This window comes from Patagioenas fasciata, chromosome 8, assembly GCF_037038585.1.
Source record: "Patagioenas fasciata isolate bPatFas1 chromosome 8, bPatFas1.hap1, whole genome shotgun sequence".
NCBI lineage: Eukaryota > Metazoa > Chordata > Aves > Columbiformes > Columbidae > Patagioenas > Patagioenas fasciata.
The window spans coordinates 23,678,242-23,697,966 of record NC_092527.1 but is presented as its reverse complement, the minus strand read 5'-3'; the positions used below and the strand labels follow the sequence as shown (position 1 = coordinate 23,697,966).

Genomic DNA, 19,725 nt, shown 5'->3' with positions numbered 1-19,725 from the left:
CCCTGGTTAAAAGTGCACAGCACTGCCCGGGAGACAAACCCTCAGAGTGAGATCACTGCATCCTGTTCTCGGTCTGAAGAAAGTTTGATGTTGCAGAGGATACCGAACTGCAACTGAGACATTAGTGGGAGCGATAAAACTTTTCACATCACTGTCCTTCCTCCCTAACCACCCCCTCACCCCAGCGAAGGAATTTGAAAGGTTAAGCAATATATCTAGTGGAAAAAAACAAAACAAAACAAAACAAAACAAACAAACAAAAAAACCCACAAAAACACAAAAACAAACAAACAAACAAAAAAACAAATAAAAACAAACCAAAAAAACCCCCACACACAAAAACCCCACAAAACAAACAAACAAACCAAACAACAACATCAAAATCTCCACCACAACAAGAGAGTTTGGAGTCTCAGCCACAAGGCATGGCTTTATCCAAGTGTGCTAGTCTCACTTGTCAGATGATATCCCAGAACCAGGAGCATGACAGAAAAAAGCAAACCAGTAGAATTAAATCCCAAATGACAATTTAAGAAATTCTGATCAACTACAGTACGTTAAGATTTTTCAAAATGTTTCCTTTAGCTTCTCCTCCCCACCACCACCTCCTTTAATGAAATTTGTCTTAGTTAACTTCAAAATTATTATGAAAACTTATTTTTCTCAAAGGGTGGCTGTTTGGGTGTCACTTAATATCAGAAATAAACCCATCTGTTACTGCCATATTCAGATCAAAGATTAAAAGTAAAACTAAAGACCTCCTCCTACTCACATTGACCTTGTAACTTCTAACATTTTTCTGCAGGTCTTTCCTTGCTCATCCTCAGTACTAAGACTCAGCCTTGAGTTTAAATCACAATTGCAAGGAATTAGCATCACTTGCAAACTAAATCAGCCATGCTCTGTCCAAACAGTGCCTGAAGGGAAAAGTTTTGAACACTTCCTCATTCACCTCTGGAGAACATCTAGGCACCATAGCACAATATAGAATAATTTTGGTTGGAAGAGACCCTCAAGATATCTCAAGAGCTTTTACAGTTCATCTGTTACACATTTGATTATTAGCATTTGCATTACACCAAGCTTTGCAAGCATAAAGGATAATCCTAATATTAGTAATACAACCCTCAAAAAACAATCATGAGTAAGCAACCTGAAAAAAAAGAGGAAAGAGTGCCAGTCAACCTCTGAAGATAAGCTGCCTGATGGAAGTTCTGGATGAAGACAGAGCTCTACAAAACATTTCAAAGAGATGCACTTACAATATATCCAGTCACAAAGTCAAATTTTAAGTGAGCCTGTCTGATGTGCAAAATATTTGGTAAATAATGCAGCATTCAGGATCTCAGCACTCACTGGTAGAGTGCACAGACAGAGGGTTGGGACAGGATAGTCCCATGGCTAAAATAAAGTCAATAATCAGCCCTAAGATAGAAACACATCTACATTTATGGTAAGGTTATAGCTATTGGCTGTAGGAGCTACAGGGCATCCAGCCAATTTGCTTTTCCAGTCTAAGGAAATGCTCGGTTTGTTTTAAAAATGATTTTTTTTCCTGCTGTGAAGAATGTATTGACGTCATCAAACTGGGTTCTGTTGAACAAAAGCATGGATCCAGGGTTGTGTCAAGAAATTGAATTGCAAGAGAAAGGACACGCATCTGTTTTAACTTTCCTTTAGACTGAGAAGAACTATTCCCAATTCTCCTTTTCCACATTCTCCAGAGGATAACTGCTAGAGGGTACAAGTGACTTGTTACGAGTTTTGGTTTCTGTTCTGTTTTATTCCACTCTGTGGTTTTTTTCTTGTTTGTTTCCAGATTGTTTTGTTGCTCCTATGGGTTCTTTTAGATAAACACTAACATTATAGCTCCACAGGCCTGTTTATCAGACCACTGTTACTTCTAAAAGGAACATGCTGCATGCCTGAACTCCCTAATCTGATTTAATGTAACACCATGCAGCACCCTTACAAAAAAAACCCACACCACGAAGTGTTCATAAACCTCTCCAATCACACACTGCTTTCCCCCTTCCATGCTGTTGTTTCGGCTTCTCCACCCACAGAACGGCTTGTTTAGGCCAATACAGTGCTTTGCTACCACGTCATCTGACCAAGAACCTCTCACTATACCACTAAGCCAAGTGATTATAAGCAGTGTCTTAAAAAGGGAGAAGAGCAACCTTGAACTGTCAGAATCTGGCCTATCACCTACAACAAAATAGCTAAATGTTACAGCGGTTACAAATACTTTCTGGTCCACAAGACCACAGAGCAAAAGGTACAGCTGGTGGGTGGAGCAAGGTCACCATTTTAAAGTTTCACAGAAGATTTGGAAAACAAAGGGCAAAGCATCCACCATAACACTGCACTCAGTAAGACCTAGTGATTTAAGAATTGATGGCACTCTGGTTGTTTTACAATAGGGTTATCCAATGCTTGTGACAAGAGTCACAGAAATGAACAGATTTTCATCCAAGGACAAAGGAGGTTCAGTAGAGCTGTATGAAATACGATTACACAGCCTAATACTTGAATCAAATGCCAAAATTAGGTTGTTCTGAACGTACAGGAGGGAGGTGAGAGGCAGAACAGAAAAGTAGAATAACACAAAATGCAGACAGAAAGCAAAACAAAAAGACTCTACTTTTGGCCAGATTATTGTTTGAGTTTTTTTTCCCCCTCTTCCCTTTAAACTTCAGGTTATTTACAAAACCTGAATCACATAACAAATTGTTTTCTTTTAACTATCTCCAATACATATTTTGCATTCTCTCCTATTTTCTTCCCTTTTCAGCCAAATCAAGTTGTTTGAATACAGCAGTTGTGTCCCCAAACCCACATTTTAAGGCAAACTTACTAGCTACTTAAAGACAGAGGAGTAAGTCAACATATACAAGACAAGAAAATGCAAAGCTAACAAAAAGACATCTGTAATGAGCAGTTCATAACTCTTCTCAAATTCAACATTTATTATGGTAAGGTATCCCAGTGTAAGTCTTCTCTGCAACAATAATCTTCCAATGTGTATTGTAAATCAAAGGAAAATTTAAGTTTGATGGAACTGCTTTGGTTAAGTTACACTGCATTAATCTAACAGTGCAATCTCAGTACTAAAGAACTGCTAAATAATTGCTAATTGCTAAAACAAATCTAAACCAAGTAAAAAATCTCCACAACAATACATTAAAATTAAAAAAAAAAAAAATCTGTAACAATTTAACAAAGAAAGAAGTAGAAGAAAGCAAGTCAGATCTTATGATCTTATGCTTCCTGGTTGCCACCCTCCCTTCCAACTCAGCAACCCTCAAAGCCAGAACACTGAGGTCGTATCCATCCAAAGTTATTCCTTGGGTGTTTTTTGCAGCCGTCTTGAACACAATTTCCTATGGCCTGTGCACGTATGTGGACAGAGAATAACAAGAAAAAACAAACAAACACACACACAAATCAAAACAGCAGAATAAATAAATAAAAAACTTAACTTTGATTCCAAAACCTTCACATTATTCAAGGTGGAATTGCAAAGGAACTAAAAAGTCAATCTCCTGTGTGTTCACCGTTCCTGGAGTTTGGCCCCGCCACAGCCTGATCTGTCTCTTGCACGTCAGGCAAGGTGCAAGGCCATCTGCTGGTAAGAAAAATAGTGCAGCGCCTTGTACTTCTTCCACTCCCCAGCTAACATCCGAATTCGGCTTTACATGAAGGGTCAGTAAAGAAAGTAGTCAAGGCTGCCACTCTTACCAGCCCCCCAAAAACCTGCTGCAACCCAAGGAACAGTGCAAAGCTGAAAACACCAGCCTTACAGTGCCAACTGACAGCAACTCAGGATAGTCAAACAACAAACACAAAATCCTCCAAACACATTGCCATCTCTTGGTTTGTATCCATTATATATATAAAAAACCTTCAAGTAGCTACAGTTATTAACTACATGAGGTATGACTCCAAGTCATGTGCAGACGCTATTGTTTTGACAAGGATCTGGTAGCTTTTCAGATGTCTCTCAAAGCTCCCACCAAGACAAAAACACCACAAAACAGATACAAACATGCAATCATCACACCTCCGGGGGGGTGGGGAAGAGCGGAAACCACATGTGCCTAATCGACATTAGCTACATCAGTGGAAGATATCAGACAACTAGGGTAAGAAGCACACTATGGTGTTATTGAATGCTAAGCAATACCTGTTGAGGGCCCAGTCACATCAGGTTTTGGTTTTAGGACAAGCCACAGTTGCCCAAGTATTGAATTTGGAAATAACTCTACCAAGCTTTCTGCTGCAGCAGCCATCCAGATCCGGACAACGCTGCTCGCAGTCCCTACTCCACCCCTACCCGCACGCAAATTTTTTGCTAAAATTAACAGCCATACTGATTTGGTTTGCCCAGTAGGAACTACAGACATGTAACACAGGCACGGCACCCAAGATGGTGCCTATTGTTCATCATACTCTATACTGCCACTGGGAAGGGAAAAAGTTGATTATTAAAGGATGCTCCGAAGGCAGCATCTCTGAAAATGTGTCAGCAGTACATGTCATTTTATCCGGAAGTGGTTAAAAAGTCTGAAATATTTAAAACAGCAGCTATTCTTTATATTATGAACCCAGCTTATCTCTTTGGCAGCTAAGAGCCATATCAGCAAAAAAAAAATCTGAAGGGTTTCTGAAAATCTGAGTCATAAACGACTGAAAAATGGTGTTTAAAATGAAAATGCCAGCTCAATTGCAGCCATGGTCTTTCCAAGGCAGCAGCACCATGTCAAAACCTGAGAGATCAAAACACATACCAATTGCTGACACCATCACGCTATTTCTAACACTGTGGAGGAGGCCATACCACCAGCATTCAAACCACTGAAAGCTCGCAAGAAGAACTCAAGGAGTGACTAGAAATAGCTATGAAATAGAAGTCACAGGCTTGAGTAATCCTTTCAATAGCATAGCAAAAGGCAGTATCTTCTGCTGGAGTTAATTTAGCCTGTTCTGAATGACTATTCCACTCCTACAGATTCAAGACTCCCTGTCCCAAGCCTGCGCTTACCAATATGGCAAAACTGGAGTTTCTGTCCTTGATAGGGAGGCATTTGCTCTACTCAGCAGTTGAAGCACATAAAGCGAATGCCTCATATCCAGCCTGAAGTCTGTGGCATTTTGCTTTGTGACCTCAGGCCCGTGCCTGGCATTCACAAGCTGCAAGCAGATGCACCCGACCCCATTCATCCCAAACACTTAAGATCCCCGTGGAGAGCGTGGTGCCCACGATACCCAAAAGAAGCCGGCGTGCCCCTGCCTCCCTGTCACAGAGAGCAGGGGGCTGCCAGCGGGCAGAACTGCCTGTCCCGTGCCCGCAGGATCACCCGGAGGCAGAAGCTGTTTCTCGACACCGCGGGCACCCGCGGGCAGGACGGGAGGGTGCAGCCTCCCGGGGGCGGGCTCGGCCGTGTTTACCAACATGGGAGGAGCCGGGCGTGGGCAGGGCGCAGGCTGCCGGTGGCGGGACGGGCCGCTTTCACTTCGCGGGACAGCGGTGGGCAGCGGCGGCATGGCCCGGGGGCTCCTTCCCCTGCTCCTCGTAAGTGTCTGTCTGCGGGAGTGAGAGCGACGGGCGGGGCGGGTGGCGGAGCCCGGCAGCGGCAGACGGGGCTGGCGCTCCGCGGAAGGCCGGCCAGCAGCGAGGACAGCCCGGCGGGGACAGCCGTAGCCGGGCGGGAACACGGGGGCTGCGACAGGCGGTGCGAGCAGAGCTGCCCGTTTACTGACCGCCGCCGGCCGCAGCAAACTTTTTCTCGAGTTTGCACATAACTCATTTAGGCGATTTTTTTTTTTTTCTTTAGAAAACCCACCTTCAAATTCAGGCACTTTATGGTTTTCAGTCACTTCTTTGGGTGCCAGGTGGATGTGGGCGTTGTGTGAAAGCAGAGGGAGAGAAGAGGGGATAGGTGGAGGTAGCTGTCAGAGGTCGTGTGCCATAGGTGCAGGGGACCCAAGGACAGCTGTCGTCAGCCTCGATCCGCAGGCACCCAGACCTGGCTGGAGACCGTGAGGCAGGTCCACCAACCATGCTGGTTAGCCAGCACAGCTAGATCTATGGCTGGATATCTGCCCAGGCAAAGACCGCATTAGTGAAAGCTGACTTGCACATCTGGTACAGCAATGTAAAAGCAAATACCTTTGGCAAGAACTTTGAATCACTACCAGCAGGGACTTAGGAAAAGCTGGAGAAATAGGCCAAGTCTAATGGCACAAAGTGCAGTGTTTACTGGAAATGGGGCAAGTCCTCCTTTTCTTGCCTTAATCATCCCCCATGCACAGTATGAGTGTGCAGCTTCAGAGCTTAGGTCACATGTCGAACTTTGTCATTGGTAAAGTCAACTTCACAAACACTTACTCTGAAGGGCTACTGTCAGCAAGGAAGATAAGGAAGTGTTTCGATGTCTGCAGCAAAGAGATCTCCACTGGTACAGGTGCACTGGGCTGAAGAGCTGTAGTGGCAGGAATATCCTGAGCAGGAGGCCTGGGCACACATGGGTGCAGATGCACTGGCTCTGCCTGCACTTGGGTCGAGCTGCCCAAGGCAGCCCTGCTCTCAGAGCCCAGAGGTAGAGGAGATCGAGTGGGTGGCAGTAAACCCTGCTGCACGGCAGAGCAGTAACCCGTCTGGAAATCTGGATGCAGTATACATTGCCTCCCCAGCCATAATTCTCACCTATTTCAGAGACAGCTCACTGGAGTTCACATTCAAAATCTCTTCACAGTGTGGTTACATTGATAATGAATGTAGTTTGCTTTGGGGTTTGGCAGGTTAAAATCAGGTGTTAGGGTTAAAGCTATCTAACACGTAGTAAACTATTTAAAGTGATTCAGACGGTTATATCCATGTCTCTGCACAAAGCACCAGAGCATAGCTAAGTACAAAAAAGTATTTTCATCTGCTGACGTAAGTGTATATTTTCTATTTGTGTACAGGAGCAGCAAACAACTAGCAGAAGTATCAGTCTAGCTTAGTATTGTAGAACTATTCACAATATAAATTAAGGTAAAGATCACTTTCTCTTATCATTCCTATTCTTATTTTTCACTTGTTTCCAAATTTTGATACTCCTTAGAAAGACTGTAGCAATCACACATACTTTCTATTTTTTAAAAAGTATAGGCTTTTTTTTTAATTAGCATGTTATTCCACTACTTATAAATCAGTAAACCTGGGCAGCATTTGACATACTAATTTGATTAAACTGGAACACAAAAGTTTGTTGAATGAGCCCTCAATTTTGCAAGCAACTCTATGTTGCACTGAAGTGGGAGCACTCGTAGGGATAGTCATGCAAAATAGCAATGGCCTACATAGTTATAAAACATCTAACTTTACCCTGTAAAACAAGCCACAATACCATATACTTACTCAGAGACACAATCTAAAGGAATAGGCCATATTAAGAGTGTGAAGTGTTATCTAAATATTTTGTAATTATCTGATACGGCTACAGAGCCATCAGTTTTCTGGAATTTTAGAAGACATACCTCTGAAAACAGGACTCCTGCATTACTGGGCTGATCCTTCTTTCTCATTTTCCAGACAACTAATGCACATATTTAAATGTATATGTATAAACAGCTATAAGGTCATGGGATGACCCAAGAGTCAGCTGAAAAGTACAGAGGCCCCAATTCTGGAAACATTTGTCTGCTCACATTTCCACAGTTAACTGCCTTTATCTTTGAGGCAACTCATTCAAAGAAAAAGTGCCAGCAAGAAAACCTGTATGGTTTTACAAAAGGAACAAGGGGAAGAGTTCCTAAATTCCTCTGCTGTCCAGCTCTTATTCTTCCTTAGTCACAACATTGAAGTTAGGTGGGAGCTGTTAATATTGCTCCAACTCTCCCAAATTCTATAATATTTATTACATGTTCCCTAATACAGTGCTCCTACAAACCAAAATTAAAAGAAAAAAAAAAAAGAAACAACAACACAGAAAACACCAACCATAGAACCCCCACCCCCTCAATATATTGCCATAATTTGCATATGAGTCAGCTGAGATGTTAAATAGTAATGGATTGAATTTGGACAGTGACTATTTTAAGACACTGGACAGTAACTGAGACTTCTGCCTCTCACAGGCACTGAACACATGCATCTGACTTGAGATTTAAGAAGCTCAGGATGTTCTGGTTGTGGGGAAATACCAGCTCCCATTGCTGGGCTTCAGAAAATGGAACTGGATTCTTTTTGTCCTTCTCATAAAAGATTTTTAAACATTAAATACTATTTTTAGTGGCTATTTTGGTGCTATCAACTTCTGCCTTGGTGGGGGAAAAAAAAGAAAAGAGATGGGGGAAAAATTATACTGGAAATATTGGAAACAGAAATTACTTGTCATTGTAAAAGATCTGGAGTAGAGAACCCTCTTAATAAATAGCGTGAAACGACTTTTTGAAAAACCATCCTGACAGGCTTAACGCAAGGGAGATTAATTGCATAGAAAACTCTATTAAAATGAAGTTAACTCTAGCAACCATTTGTCAAAAGTACCATAAGCAAATCAAAACTCAGAAAATAAGTTAAAGTTTTTTCTCAGCTCTAACTAGGCAAAAAGCAAGAAAAATCCCCTCTCGCCCCTTTTTATTAACACATAGAAAGCCCCTGATGAGTTCATGTACATTACCCCACATAACAAGCGTGGAGTAGAAAAAAAAAAAAGCAACCAAGCTCTGAAGGCATCAATCTTCTCATCCATAGACATCTATGAATTAGAAATGGGAGGACTGGCTGCTAAAATTAAAGTATATTAAAAAGATAACAGGAGAAAGCGGAGACGGGTTTGGGTTTGGGGTTTGTTTGTTTTTTTTCCTTGGGGTTAAAAGTTGTGAAGCTTTAAAAAGCCCTGTATGCAAATAACATGTTCACACACTTCCAGAGCTGACATTAGATCCCCGTAAGGCAGGTCTGCTGAAACTCTTCAGTTGAAGGAAATTGACCTGTTATGATCAATACTCTGATACAGGAAGAACTGGAGGCCTGAGAATGCCAAAAATCACACAGGTTTTCAAAGAAACAAAAGTTCCTGTCACTCTACCCTGGGAAGACAGATGAAAACAGTTTTTTTAAGTCTCCTTAGCAGATGCCTGTTGGTGAAAGCATTTTGAAGGACTCCGTGGGAGCAAAGGAAAGGGAGGTAGAAAGGTCTCTTAAATGTCTAGGCAATGCAAAAGGAGAGAAACCCAAAAATTTTGTTTCATATTATAATTTTTATGAATCCCACTAAGGCTAGATGTCCCTGATTGATTGCTTTTATTCCCATTGACTACTCAGTTCAATCTAAGTCTTCAGTTTAGATGACAACTGGTTTTTATGTCAAGATAAGAAAGGTAGAAGAGAGCCTCTGTGAGTCATTTTAGGCTGGGAACATACAGCTGCTGTTTGAATATACACATCACAAAAAAGCACCTATCACTCCTTCCTCTGTGAAAGCCCCTAAAGTGCTTCTTTTCCACTATTAGCACTCACTGCTCAGTGACAAGGAAAGCAATTAAGGTGTGTGCAGGAAGCCAGATGACTATTCACTTTTCTCCCTATAAGACATAACAAAATTTCCATATAACAAATGGATAGCTTTAAAGAGGGTGCAAATCCAGGAGGAGAAAAAAAAAAAGTTTGAAAAAAAATAAGCTATAAAATCTCCACAGTTGTCTTATTATTCCTTGCACAGGAAGGTAATGCAAGACATCCCTGTGAGGAGAACTGATGTAGGTGTTTCATGCTGCTTAGGTGTCAAATTCTGAGAAGTGATCCCCACTTCTTGTAAGAGTAGCAGGAAGTTCATGTCTGTGAGTGACAGCGGAGAGTTCAGACAAAAAGTGTTGTATTTCTGCCCAGCCTCATTATATCAGCACAGCCTGTCTGTATAAAAGTGTGAGAAGCAGAGGGGTTTGTTCATGTGAAGGAAGGCTGTGTCTGTGCATGCACTGTGATTGCAGGCATTCAGTAAACACAAAAAGAAACTCTGCTAGGTTTTACTGATATTAGTAATTTAGAGAGATGTTTCCTTCTTTCATCATATCCTATTTTCTGCATGACTCTGTACATTCTCTTTCTTTGTGTATGCTCTGTGCTTTCCCAGTGCTATTCAGTTTCTCTGCTGTGCCCAGGTAGTTTGCGGGTATGCTAGGGCTGTGGTTATTGTCACTCTCCCTCTTCTCTTTACAGGGTCTTTACAGGGTCCAGGGTCTTTTTTTTCCTCCTCAAAACTGCTTGACTTCTCTCATCTGAAAAGGGGAGATGTGGACACTGAAAGCAGGACAGAGAGCATCCCTGTGGGCACAGAGCTTCGTCAGGCACGGCTGCAAGGGCAGGCGAGGAGGCGGGAGCTGGGCCATTGCAGCAGGGCGAGTACTGCTGAGCTGGGGCAGGTTTGTCAGAGTGTCAGCTCTGATGCTGCAGTGTAGTGGGGATGGTGCTGTGCTTCTTGCTCAAGCAGCTGAGCCACAGTTCCTCCACTGGCATGGGGCGAGGAAGGGGTCATTTCCACACCAGCTCCCTCATGCATTTGTTTTGGCCCACCATGCACCCCAGCAACACCACAGCCACACCCCCGGCACTGTTGGGTTTCCTGGGATGGCCAGAGATCCATGGTGCCGCCTCAGTGCCTCCCCACTGTGACAGCCCTCTCGCTTCTAACCCTTCTGCTGGCTAGGGCCTCACGGCAAATGGGCAAATGATCCTCCAGTTCAGAGAGCTGGGACAAAACCTGTCCCCCAAGCACTGTCCTGTGACTGTCCCCTCCCTCAGCCCAGTCCAACAGAGGAGCAGTGGAGGTGTGGGGCTTCACCCTGCGCCTGGGAAAGCCCAACCAGACTGGATGCATTCCTCCAAAAACTAATTGCTAGGAAGCAGTCAATTGGACTTTCTATTCCAGTTTTTAGTAAGATGGAAAACAAATCATGCTAATTTAGCACATCATTTGACAGCTTTTGTTAAGGCCTTACATTAACTTCTTAACATCATTACACTGGGATTTAGAGAAGAGCATCCTCAAAGCTTTGGCAGCAAAGGAAGAGATTCAGAGCACTGCATGGGGGAAGTGACTGGCTGAACATGTGTACCCAGTTCCTCAAGTGCTAAACTGCCTTTTTTATCAGTTGAAGCTTCTCCTCCAGGTGCAAACAAAGGCCTTCCTAATTTCAGTCTAGTAATGAATATTATATACGTTTTAAAACAGATGGCTGCTAAGGACAGAAATTGGTTTTCACCGTCCCATCCTCTGAACAGACTAGAGGATCACAAGAAGTGACTACTGTAGAAGTCAGCAGGCAGTGGTCATATTGGTTACTTCAACTGATTAGCTACAGATAACACTTCCTTCACTTGAGAGCCCAGTTTGAAATCTAAACCCATTTTTCAGTAAGTTAATATGTGCGGCAATTAAAGTGTTTTCTTCATCTAAGTAAAGTTACAGTCAGCATTGAAGCAGTTTCACACAAAATCATGAAGATTGGATTAATTGGCCATTAAATATCACCCTCTGGAAATCAAAAAAAAAAAAAGAAAAAAAAAGTGTAACAATAAAACAAACAGTCCTAGAATTATTAGAGAATTCTTTAAACACGTTTGTCCCTTGTTGTTAGCACTAGCAGATACAGTCAAATTTGTATTAAGCCGCAATTCAGAAGCGTTCGAAGGTACCCAGTCATTCAGAATTAAACTCTTTCAAATATCCAAAACAAAATCATAAAGAAATTATTCTATTCAAGGTGTTTTGCATGCTGATTTATAAAATGTGAGTGAATCTGTGACTGGCAGGACTTTCAGTCCATGCAATGCACCATTGGTACAAGAATCAGGCAGTTTGTATGGCACCTCATTCTCCACTAATCTCCTTTCCAAAAACGGTACCCTGCCGTCGCCCTTTTTCACAACTTGGCCTGTTCTTTCTTTTTGCCCAGGACAATAGCACTGCTCCATTTCTTCCCAAGCATCATTTTTTCCCCCTTCCTCAGTATCTCTTACAGTATATATCTCCAAGTTTTTTGCAAAAAATGAGCAAGAATAACAAATGTAGTGCTCAACTTAGAAGTTAAGACTTCAAACTCTTCAAGACAAGGACTGTCTTAATTTTTACTGTTAAAGCTCCACACAGACAGTAACACGTAAATAAAATAAATCATGAAAATGTTCAAATCATTCCAAACTATCACCAGAAACTGGGTTAAGTAAAGGCAGGCTGGCCTCAGGCTCTTCTGCATAATAGTATTTCTAGAAGGTAATCTAGTTCTTCACCCAACGATCATGACATAGCTCCATTATATAGACATCTCACACTCAGTGCGTGTGAAGTATATACATAATTCCACAAAAAACTTTGCCACGAGGAAGGCAAACTATAGCAGATCTATCCTACTAATTTTCCCACCTTACTTGCAAAACAGTCTGACATTCCTTGACAGGTTTTTTTGTGTTTTGTTTTTGTTATTTGTTGTTGGTTTTTTGTTTGTTTTTCAATAACTTGCTGTTCTTTTCTCCTAGGTAGTTATCTTCATAATTGAAACACGGTGCAAAAATAATACTGAAGCTCTAATACACACAGCTGACAACAAATTAATTACAAGGAGGATCATTGCTAAGAGGGAAACTAAGTGTAAACTAGATGAATACATTTCAGGTGATGAGTGTTGCAAGAAATGTGAACGTGGTGAGTATCATTATAAGACTATTGAAAAGTCATTAATAGCAGAAACCACAATGTGCAGAATTGCTTTCTGCTGGACAGTGAAGAGGCATGCTGTGGTTTTCTGGGTGCAATGCTTCATTCTAGCTCTATCTTTCTCTATTGCAGGACATCAAACACTTCTAGAAGTATTTACTGAGCTCAGTGCCTCAATAACTTTTTGCTACAGATAGTAGTTCTCATATAACATGCTTGTCACAAAAGAGCTATATACATCTTTGAAAGAGGTTTTCCAATTTTTGCATGTCCAGTTGTGTTTAGCGTGCTCTCCTTCAGTCCTAAATTGAAGGAAGAGAGGGGATAATCAAATCTTACATATACTGCCTAGGTTCAACAGGCATGAGGCCCTGGATGCAGAATGCAGCGACTTGAGGAGCAGGTGGCAATGGCAGTACACTGCTGCCCAGCCTAGAAGGAAGAGAGTCTGTTCCCAATTAGAAATGGTCCAGACTGAATAGGTATGAGCAGAACCAAACTACAATATGGAGGGAGGTGGTAAAAGGTGGCAAAGTCACCCCACATCCTCCATCAAAAACAACCCCTGCAAAGCAAAAAAGACAGATTGTGATTGCAGGAGAATTCAGGCTCAATATGCATGCTTGACCCACTTCTGAGAGAAGTGGGGTCAATGTTAAAGGCATAAAAAAACTTGCCTCTCAAACCATTTAGGGACATGTTTTAGTGCTAGAGTTAGTTTAGGTTATGGTTGGACTGGAGGATCCTGAGGGTCTCTTCCAACCAAAATGATTCTATGATTCTATATTCCTGAAGAGCATATAGGTATGCATAAAGAATATGGATTCTGTCCAGGTTAGCAAATCAAAAAGTATAAGGGATTAAAAAGAGAGTCTGATATAGGTGTTAGAGCTGATGGATTTTGTCCAGAGGTACCGCAAATCTTAATTCTTGTTTTTTCTGTCTCTACAGGTTTTGTTAAAAATGTCGTCTGCCCAACAGATACTAGTGAACACTGTGTTCCATGCACACATGGAAAGGACTATATGGATCATGTCAATGATTTGGACAAGTGTTTGAGATGCTCTTCATGTGACAGCATATTTGGTACATCTATAGAAATAGCAACTCTAGCAATGAATTTTTTGATACAGGATTTGACTGAAAATCTCCACAGTAACCTGAATAGTGGGTAGCATGTGGATTAAAATGTTATAGCGGTAGTACGTGAAGAAACTTTTGACAAAGTCATAGATTTAACCCCCACTTCCCTTTCATCAGGCACAAAGTGGGAAGAAGAACAAGCTATGTTGGTCCATTATTTCTCCCTGTATTTACCTTTGCTCAGCCAAAGCAATCCTTGAAAAGCAGACCCTATACAAGCTAGTCAGAATGAAAGAAGATCTCTCTCTCCTTCACCCTCTGTTTAAAAGAAGGGGGATATTGTAAGAAGCAGGGATGGGAGAACTCCCAATAGTTTATTTCATAGTCTTTCATGTAATTAATAATAATATTTTAAATTGCTGGGGCTGATAGAGTGATGTCTTTTATACATCCAAGATGCTGTGTGGGTTACAGGATCAAATTATGAGATTAAAAGGCATGCCCTACTTGGTCAGACCAGTGGTCTACCTACCCCAGTATTCTGCATTCCGCAGTGGAGGCAAGAGGTGCTATTTAGAGAAAACACAAACCAACCTGTATACTTCCCATGGTCTGTTCCCTGCAAAGTCTAGCAGTATCCACAGCTGTGGGAAAGAAAATTAGAAGGTCTGACCCTACTTAGTAATTTTAGAATCAATTTATGTGCCCTTTGTGCATGAACCTGCTGGAGGACCCAGGTTTCAGAAAGTCGCTACCTGTTGCATAAATACCCATCATAGTTTTGTTTTGGTTTTAAATCCATTAAACTGATCTCCTAGCTGTTCCACCAGGGGTGTCCTGCAGTTCTAGTATACCTGGATTTAGAGAGTGATGGTTCTGTATTCCTCATATCCAAAATCAAGTTTGGTGAATGGAGAGACAGCTCTTAACTCCAATACTGTTGTACTCAGGTCACCTGCTGGAACATCAGTCTTTAGTGCTTTCCCCTTCCTTTAACACCACCATATACATAGAAAATTTTCCTCTCATTAGCTACTATAATGAGCATTTTTGGATGGGTAATGAAGTTGAGTACAGCAAAACAATTTAGTGTTTTGTACAGTGCTACAAAGGAAACTATTAGTTAAACTGAAGGGGAAAGAAAGGGTGGTGGGATGACCAATCACATTATCCCATGGACAATAATGTAGTTGAAGAAAAGTCAGTAGAAAACATTAGGCAGGAGGAAAATTAGCTCTGAAGTTCCATGAGAATTATTCTTAGGATCATTCATGTTTGATATTCTAATGGATGGGTTCAGCACTGGTTTCACAGTAGAGCTTTATCAATTTTTTTTGAAAGATAGTATGTTTTCCTGTTACAGCAGGGCACTGAATGTGATAACTCAAAAATTCACTTCTATTCCTATATACCTATGAAATTCTTAATGCAGAAGTATTTTTTCATAGATGGAGATAGCTTCATCATATACACTGAGGATAGGAGCAGATTAATTAACTTGCTTCCATACTTAAGCACAGAATATATTAGCTAAAAGAGACAGTGGAATTCTTCACCGTTGAAGGTCCTCAAGAAGAGCTAAACTTGTCTGTCAAGAAGAGTAAATATCTTGTCTCTGACGTCAAGCAGGGAGATGGGTTACATGATTTTCTGAGTTTCCTTATGGCTTTACACTTCTGAATGGGAAAAAGAAGCTGACCACATTTGACAGTGCCAAATCAATTGTCTTCTACCAAGTATTTGTGGTGTGATCAGGTTTTTGAGCTCCTGGCCAGCAGAGGTCTCTTTGCCATCTCCATCCTTCCAGTGCTCCAGCAACAGGGCTCCTTATAAAAGCTGTGTTGTTCTTACAGTTGAGGCTCACCCATGCCAACAGTGGTAGAGCTAAAAGCACCTAAGTTTGAGGACAAGAGCTTGTGAGCAGAGGCCAGCTTTTAAGGTCTACTTTTTCAAACTACCAAATTTCAAAAAATTCATTTTAGGTTTGGCAGTTGCAAAGAACTGTACCCCGGAACGGAACACGGAATGCACCTGTGCAAAGAATCATTTTTGCAATTCTTCTGTACCATGTAGGCACTGTGATCCATGTAGCATGTAAGTTTATGACTTTATTGTTAAATATGAAGTTGTTAATACCATGTTATCACACTTTCTTTTTCCAGCCAGTTTCAAGACAGAGGCTAAGGTCCTGTGTAACCTGAGGGAAAACATACTAGTTTTCCTTTGCACTTATCTTGCTGAGCTGACTTTGCTCAGTCAACTTAACTTGCATCCATGCAGGCTTTCCAAAGGCATACAGAAAAACTTCTAAACATCCATCATATCTGTATACATTTTTCAAAATTGTAATGTAGTATCTGAACTTCTCTGTTGTCTTTGTGTGATCTACTGTTACATTTGGAAAATAATTTCCACACCTTTTTCCTCTCCCATGCCTTTCCATACCTATTAAATTCCAAACTCCAACTTCTTGATATATGAAATATTTAGCTAAGAAAGTGTTTGAAGATTTTGCTTTGCTCTGTTGACAGGGTTATAAGGAGATAAACAAATCCCATAATGATTTTTGTTCATGTTTTCTGCAGATGTGAAAGTGGTGTAACTGAAAAAGAATGTACTCCAACTTCAGACACTGTGTGCGGAATGAAAGGTATCATTTTAAATTGTAGTGTGGTCTGGCATTTGCTGTAATTTGAGAGACTATTGCAATTGTACTGTTCTATACAATGGCCCACAGTGACTCCTGACAGCTGAGGGCATCATATCTACTGGGCCCTGTACTGACCTGTGGGGCATGATCCCTCTTTTCCCATGATCACTGTGCAGATGTAGGAGCCATTATTTCTTTTTAGGGGCAACTCATGATAGGTAAGACTTTAACAAACAGGTAGCTTCTACCATTAGGAGACAACAGAAAGGCTTTTATAACCTGGTGCAATCTTGTTTAACATTTAGCATGTGTTGCTGTGTTGCATTTCTTGACTTAACTTTCATGTAATGGTTCTAATGTTCCAACAGGGGTGCCAGCATGGGCCATTGCTGTCGTAATCGCGTTAGTACTATTACTAATTGGAGCAATATTCTGGTGTAAGTGATTCCCTATTCCTTGTTCCTATCATATTCTGAATAAGATATTCAGGCACTCGGATGTATTATATCCTTGGAGTCCAGATATACTCTGTCCTGGATTTTAAATTATTTTTTTTTTTGTTTCAGGGAAGAGAAAACAGATGGGTGGTACTAGCAAGGAGAACCTGGGTGAAGTAATCCCCATAACAGGGGTTTCTTGTGTAAGTATTGTTGCTTAGATCACAAAAACCCAGCTTCATGAAAGGAACTTTGTTTCATTTAAATTACTGGGACTCTGCAAGCATGAGGATGCCTCTCTTCTGTGACAATATGGAAGTAACTTTCACAATAAGGACTCTTTTGGGAGACATCAAAGAAACAAGATCAAAACTACATAAATCATCAGAGTACCTGTCCCAATGCATACGTCCAGGCAACAGCAATTGTGAAGTGATTCCCCAAGCTTACCCAAGTCAAAAGAGGTCTCTCTCTCTGATCCGATTCCCTTGCTTATTGAACAGGGGAATAATGAAGAAAACTAAAAGAAAATTACAAAAGTCAGGTGTCATGAAATGTGTTTATCTTCTTATACAACGTTAGTGTTTTACAAAACTTGTTTCTACTCATTTCTCTCTTGTTTCTATTTTCAGGACAATGAACCTCTCATATACCCAGGTAAGAGAGAATTTCTTAAAATACAGTAGAAGGGGAAAAAATACAGACAAGGACATCCTACACTAAAAGAAAAAAAAAGGATATTTTTGTGTAGACTTCTCCATTGTCAAGAGTTGTCATTCTACCACAACAGCGAATACTTACTAAAGAAATGCCAGTTGATATTGTGCTTATTAAGGCATTTAGTGATATAATGAAAGTTTTGCCTCAGGAGGAATTTCTGTTGTATAGGAAGCAATTATTAATTGACAACAGGTGAATTTCTGTTCTGCATGTGGTACAGACACTAGGAGACAGAAAGCTGAATTCCTAGAATTATGGATAATTATGAAAATGGAGTAGTCCCATATCCAACAGTGGGATTGCAGAAACACAAACCTACCTTATGTTCAAGGTCAAATTCACAGTAGTATTACACAATAGGAATAGAATATAAGCTGTATTCCAACAAAACAGACCTGTCCTGTTCCAGGACCTTTCTCAACACTATTTTGAGCAAAACAGATACATGAGGCAGAACCAGACTTTAATGACAGACAAGAACATAATAGGTTTCAGAGGGAACTGAGATTCTATTTCAAGTGGCAGAAAGCAATATGGATGCAAATCTAAATATTTGAATTACATAGCATTTGTTAGGAAAATGTAAAAGCAGACCTACTATACATTGTAGAAAAATCACATATAAAAGATACTGACCCAGGAATACTTGTAATTAATCTCTTTTGGATAGAAAAAGTATCAACTCTGAGCACAGGTGATGAAAAACAGTAAGATGTAAGTGCCAAGAGTATTAATTTTCTTTTGCGTTTCTAGATATTGACCTGAGCAGCCATATTGCTGGTATTGTGGAGGAGATGACACACTCAGCAGTCATGACATTTGTTCGTCATCACCAGATACCAGAACCTGTCTTAGATCAAATTCTTCGGGATAATTATAGTGATACATGTGAACAGAAGATTAAGTTGTTTCAAGTCTGGTATCAAAGACATGGGATAAAAAGAGCCTATGGAACCCTAATAAAAAGCCTGAGAGAGCTTAAGATGTGCACTGTAGCTGACAGAATTGAAGAAAAAATGAAGCCAGCCATTTCCAGCTGTCAGGAAGGGGGACAGTCTTCTAGTGATGACACTGAGCAAAGCAAAACCTGCAATCCCAGAAGTACAAACTCTTACAATGATAGTGCTGACCTAAGTAAAAACAATTCTGGTAGTCTGGAAGAGACATAGCACAGAGTCATTTGAAAATTACTTCAAACCAGTATTTTTCTAGCAATATAAACAACAAAGCTTTTAAATGCCCATTTTCATTGGCAGTTTGTTTCAAAGGACTGATATGAAGATGGAATACTTAGGATTTTTGCAGCAGTATCTTTCCTTTAAAAAAAAAAGTCAGCTTTTTTTTAGTTGTTAAGAATTAGAAGGACATGTTTTATGGCTTATATTCTACAAGGTAGCACATAAAAGTCCAGCTTTAGGATTCACTACAGGATGAAAAAAAAAATAGTCATTATTTGAAGAAAAGCTTTAGTCTAAGTGTATGGCCCTGCATTACTCCATCAATGTAGTGTTTTGCTTACATTAAAATAGTGGGCTGTTGCATTTTTCAAAATGAAAACTCTGTTGTTAAGTGTCTATGACGTGTACCAAGAAGAATACTTGAACAGAAAAAAATGATCAATTTCTAGTACAGGTGTTGCTGTATAATTAAATTCTACTCTGCTGTAAATGAGATTTCTCCCTTGTATAGAAGCACCTGTGTGTATACAGAGTTTTGTGTATGTGTGTGTGTATTTATACGTGTGTTTATATGTGCAGGTTTTTGATACAAAAGCTCCCAGAGCTAAATAAAAAATATTTCCCTTGTTCTCTGCATTGATTACAAGCCTTCTCTAATGTTAAAACCCTTCAAAGAAGCAGGAGCTGAAGCAGCACAGCAGAACCATGGTTTTTGGAAGGCAAACTGCACAAGTGATATAGTGTCCATGCGCAAGTCTGCAACACTAGTTTTTCTAATGCAGGAACTGATACAATGAAAACATCATCACTTAAAAAAAATACACATAGTGCATGACTTCTCTCATTGTGCAACTTATAGATGTCATTTTTAGGTTTTCTTTCACTCAGATCAGTAAATCACAGAAAGAGACATGATTCTCTGGGATGGGGGAAACAACAAGAAAACAAGA

General features: G+C 40.6%; 1 protein-coding gene across 1 annotated transcript; it reads left to right on the top strand.

Moving 5' to 3' along the window:
• Window positions 1–5,443: 5,443 nt before the first annotated feature.
• On the top strand, window positions 5,444–19,413 carry FAS (Fas cell surface death receptor). The gene is made up of 9 exons (XM_065843499.2): window positions 5,444–5,578; window positions 12,530–12,695; window positions 13,659–13,793; window positions 15,773–15,884; window positions 16,376–16,440; window positions 16,809–16,877; window positions 17,007–17,080; window positions 17,510–17,534; window positions 18,351–19,413. The coding sequence occupies exons 1-9, from the start codon at window positions 5,459–5,461 to the stop codon at window positions 18,764–18,766; spliced, it is 1,182 nt and encodes a 393-aa protein (XP_065699571.1). The 5' UTR covers window positions 5,444–5,458; the 3' UTR covers window positions 18,767–19,413.
• Window positions 19,414–19,725: the final 312 nt, after the last annotated feature.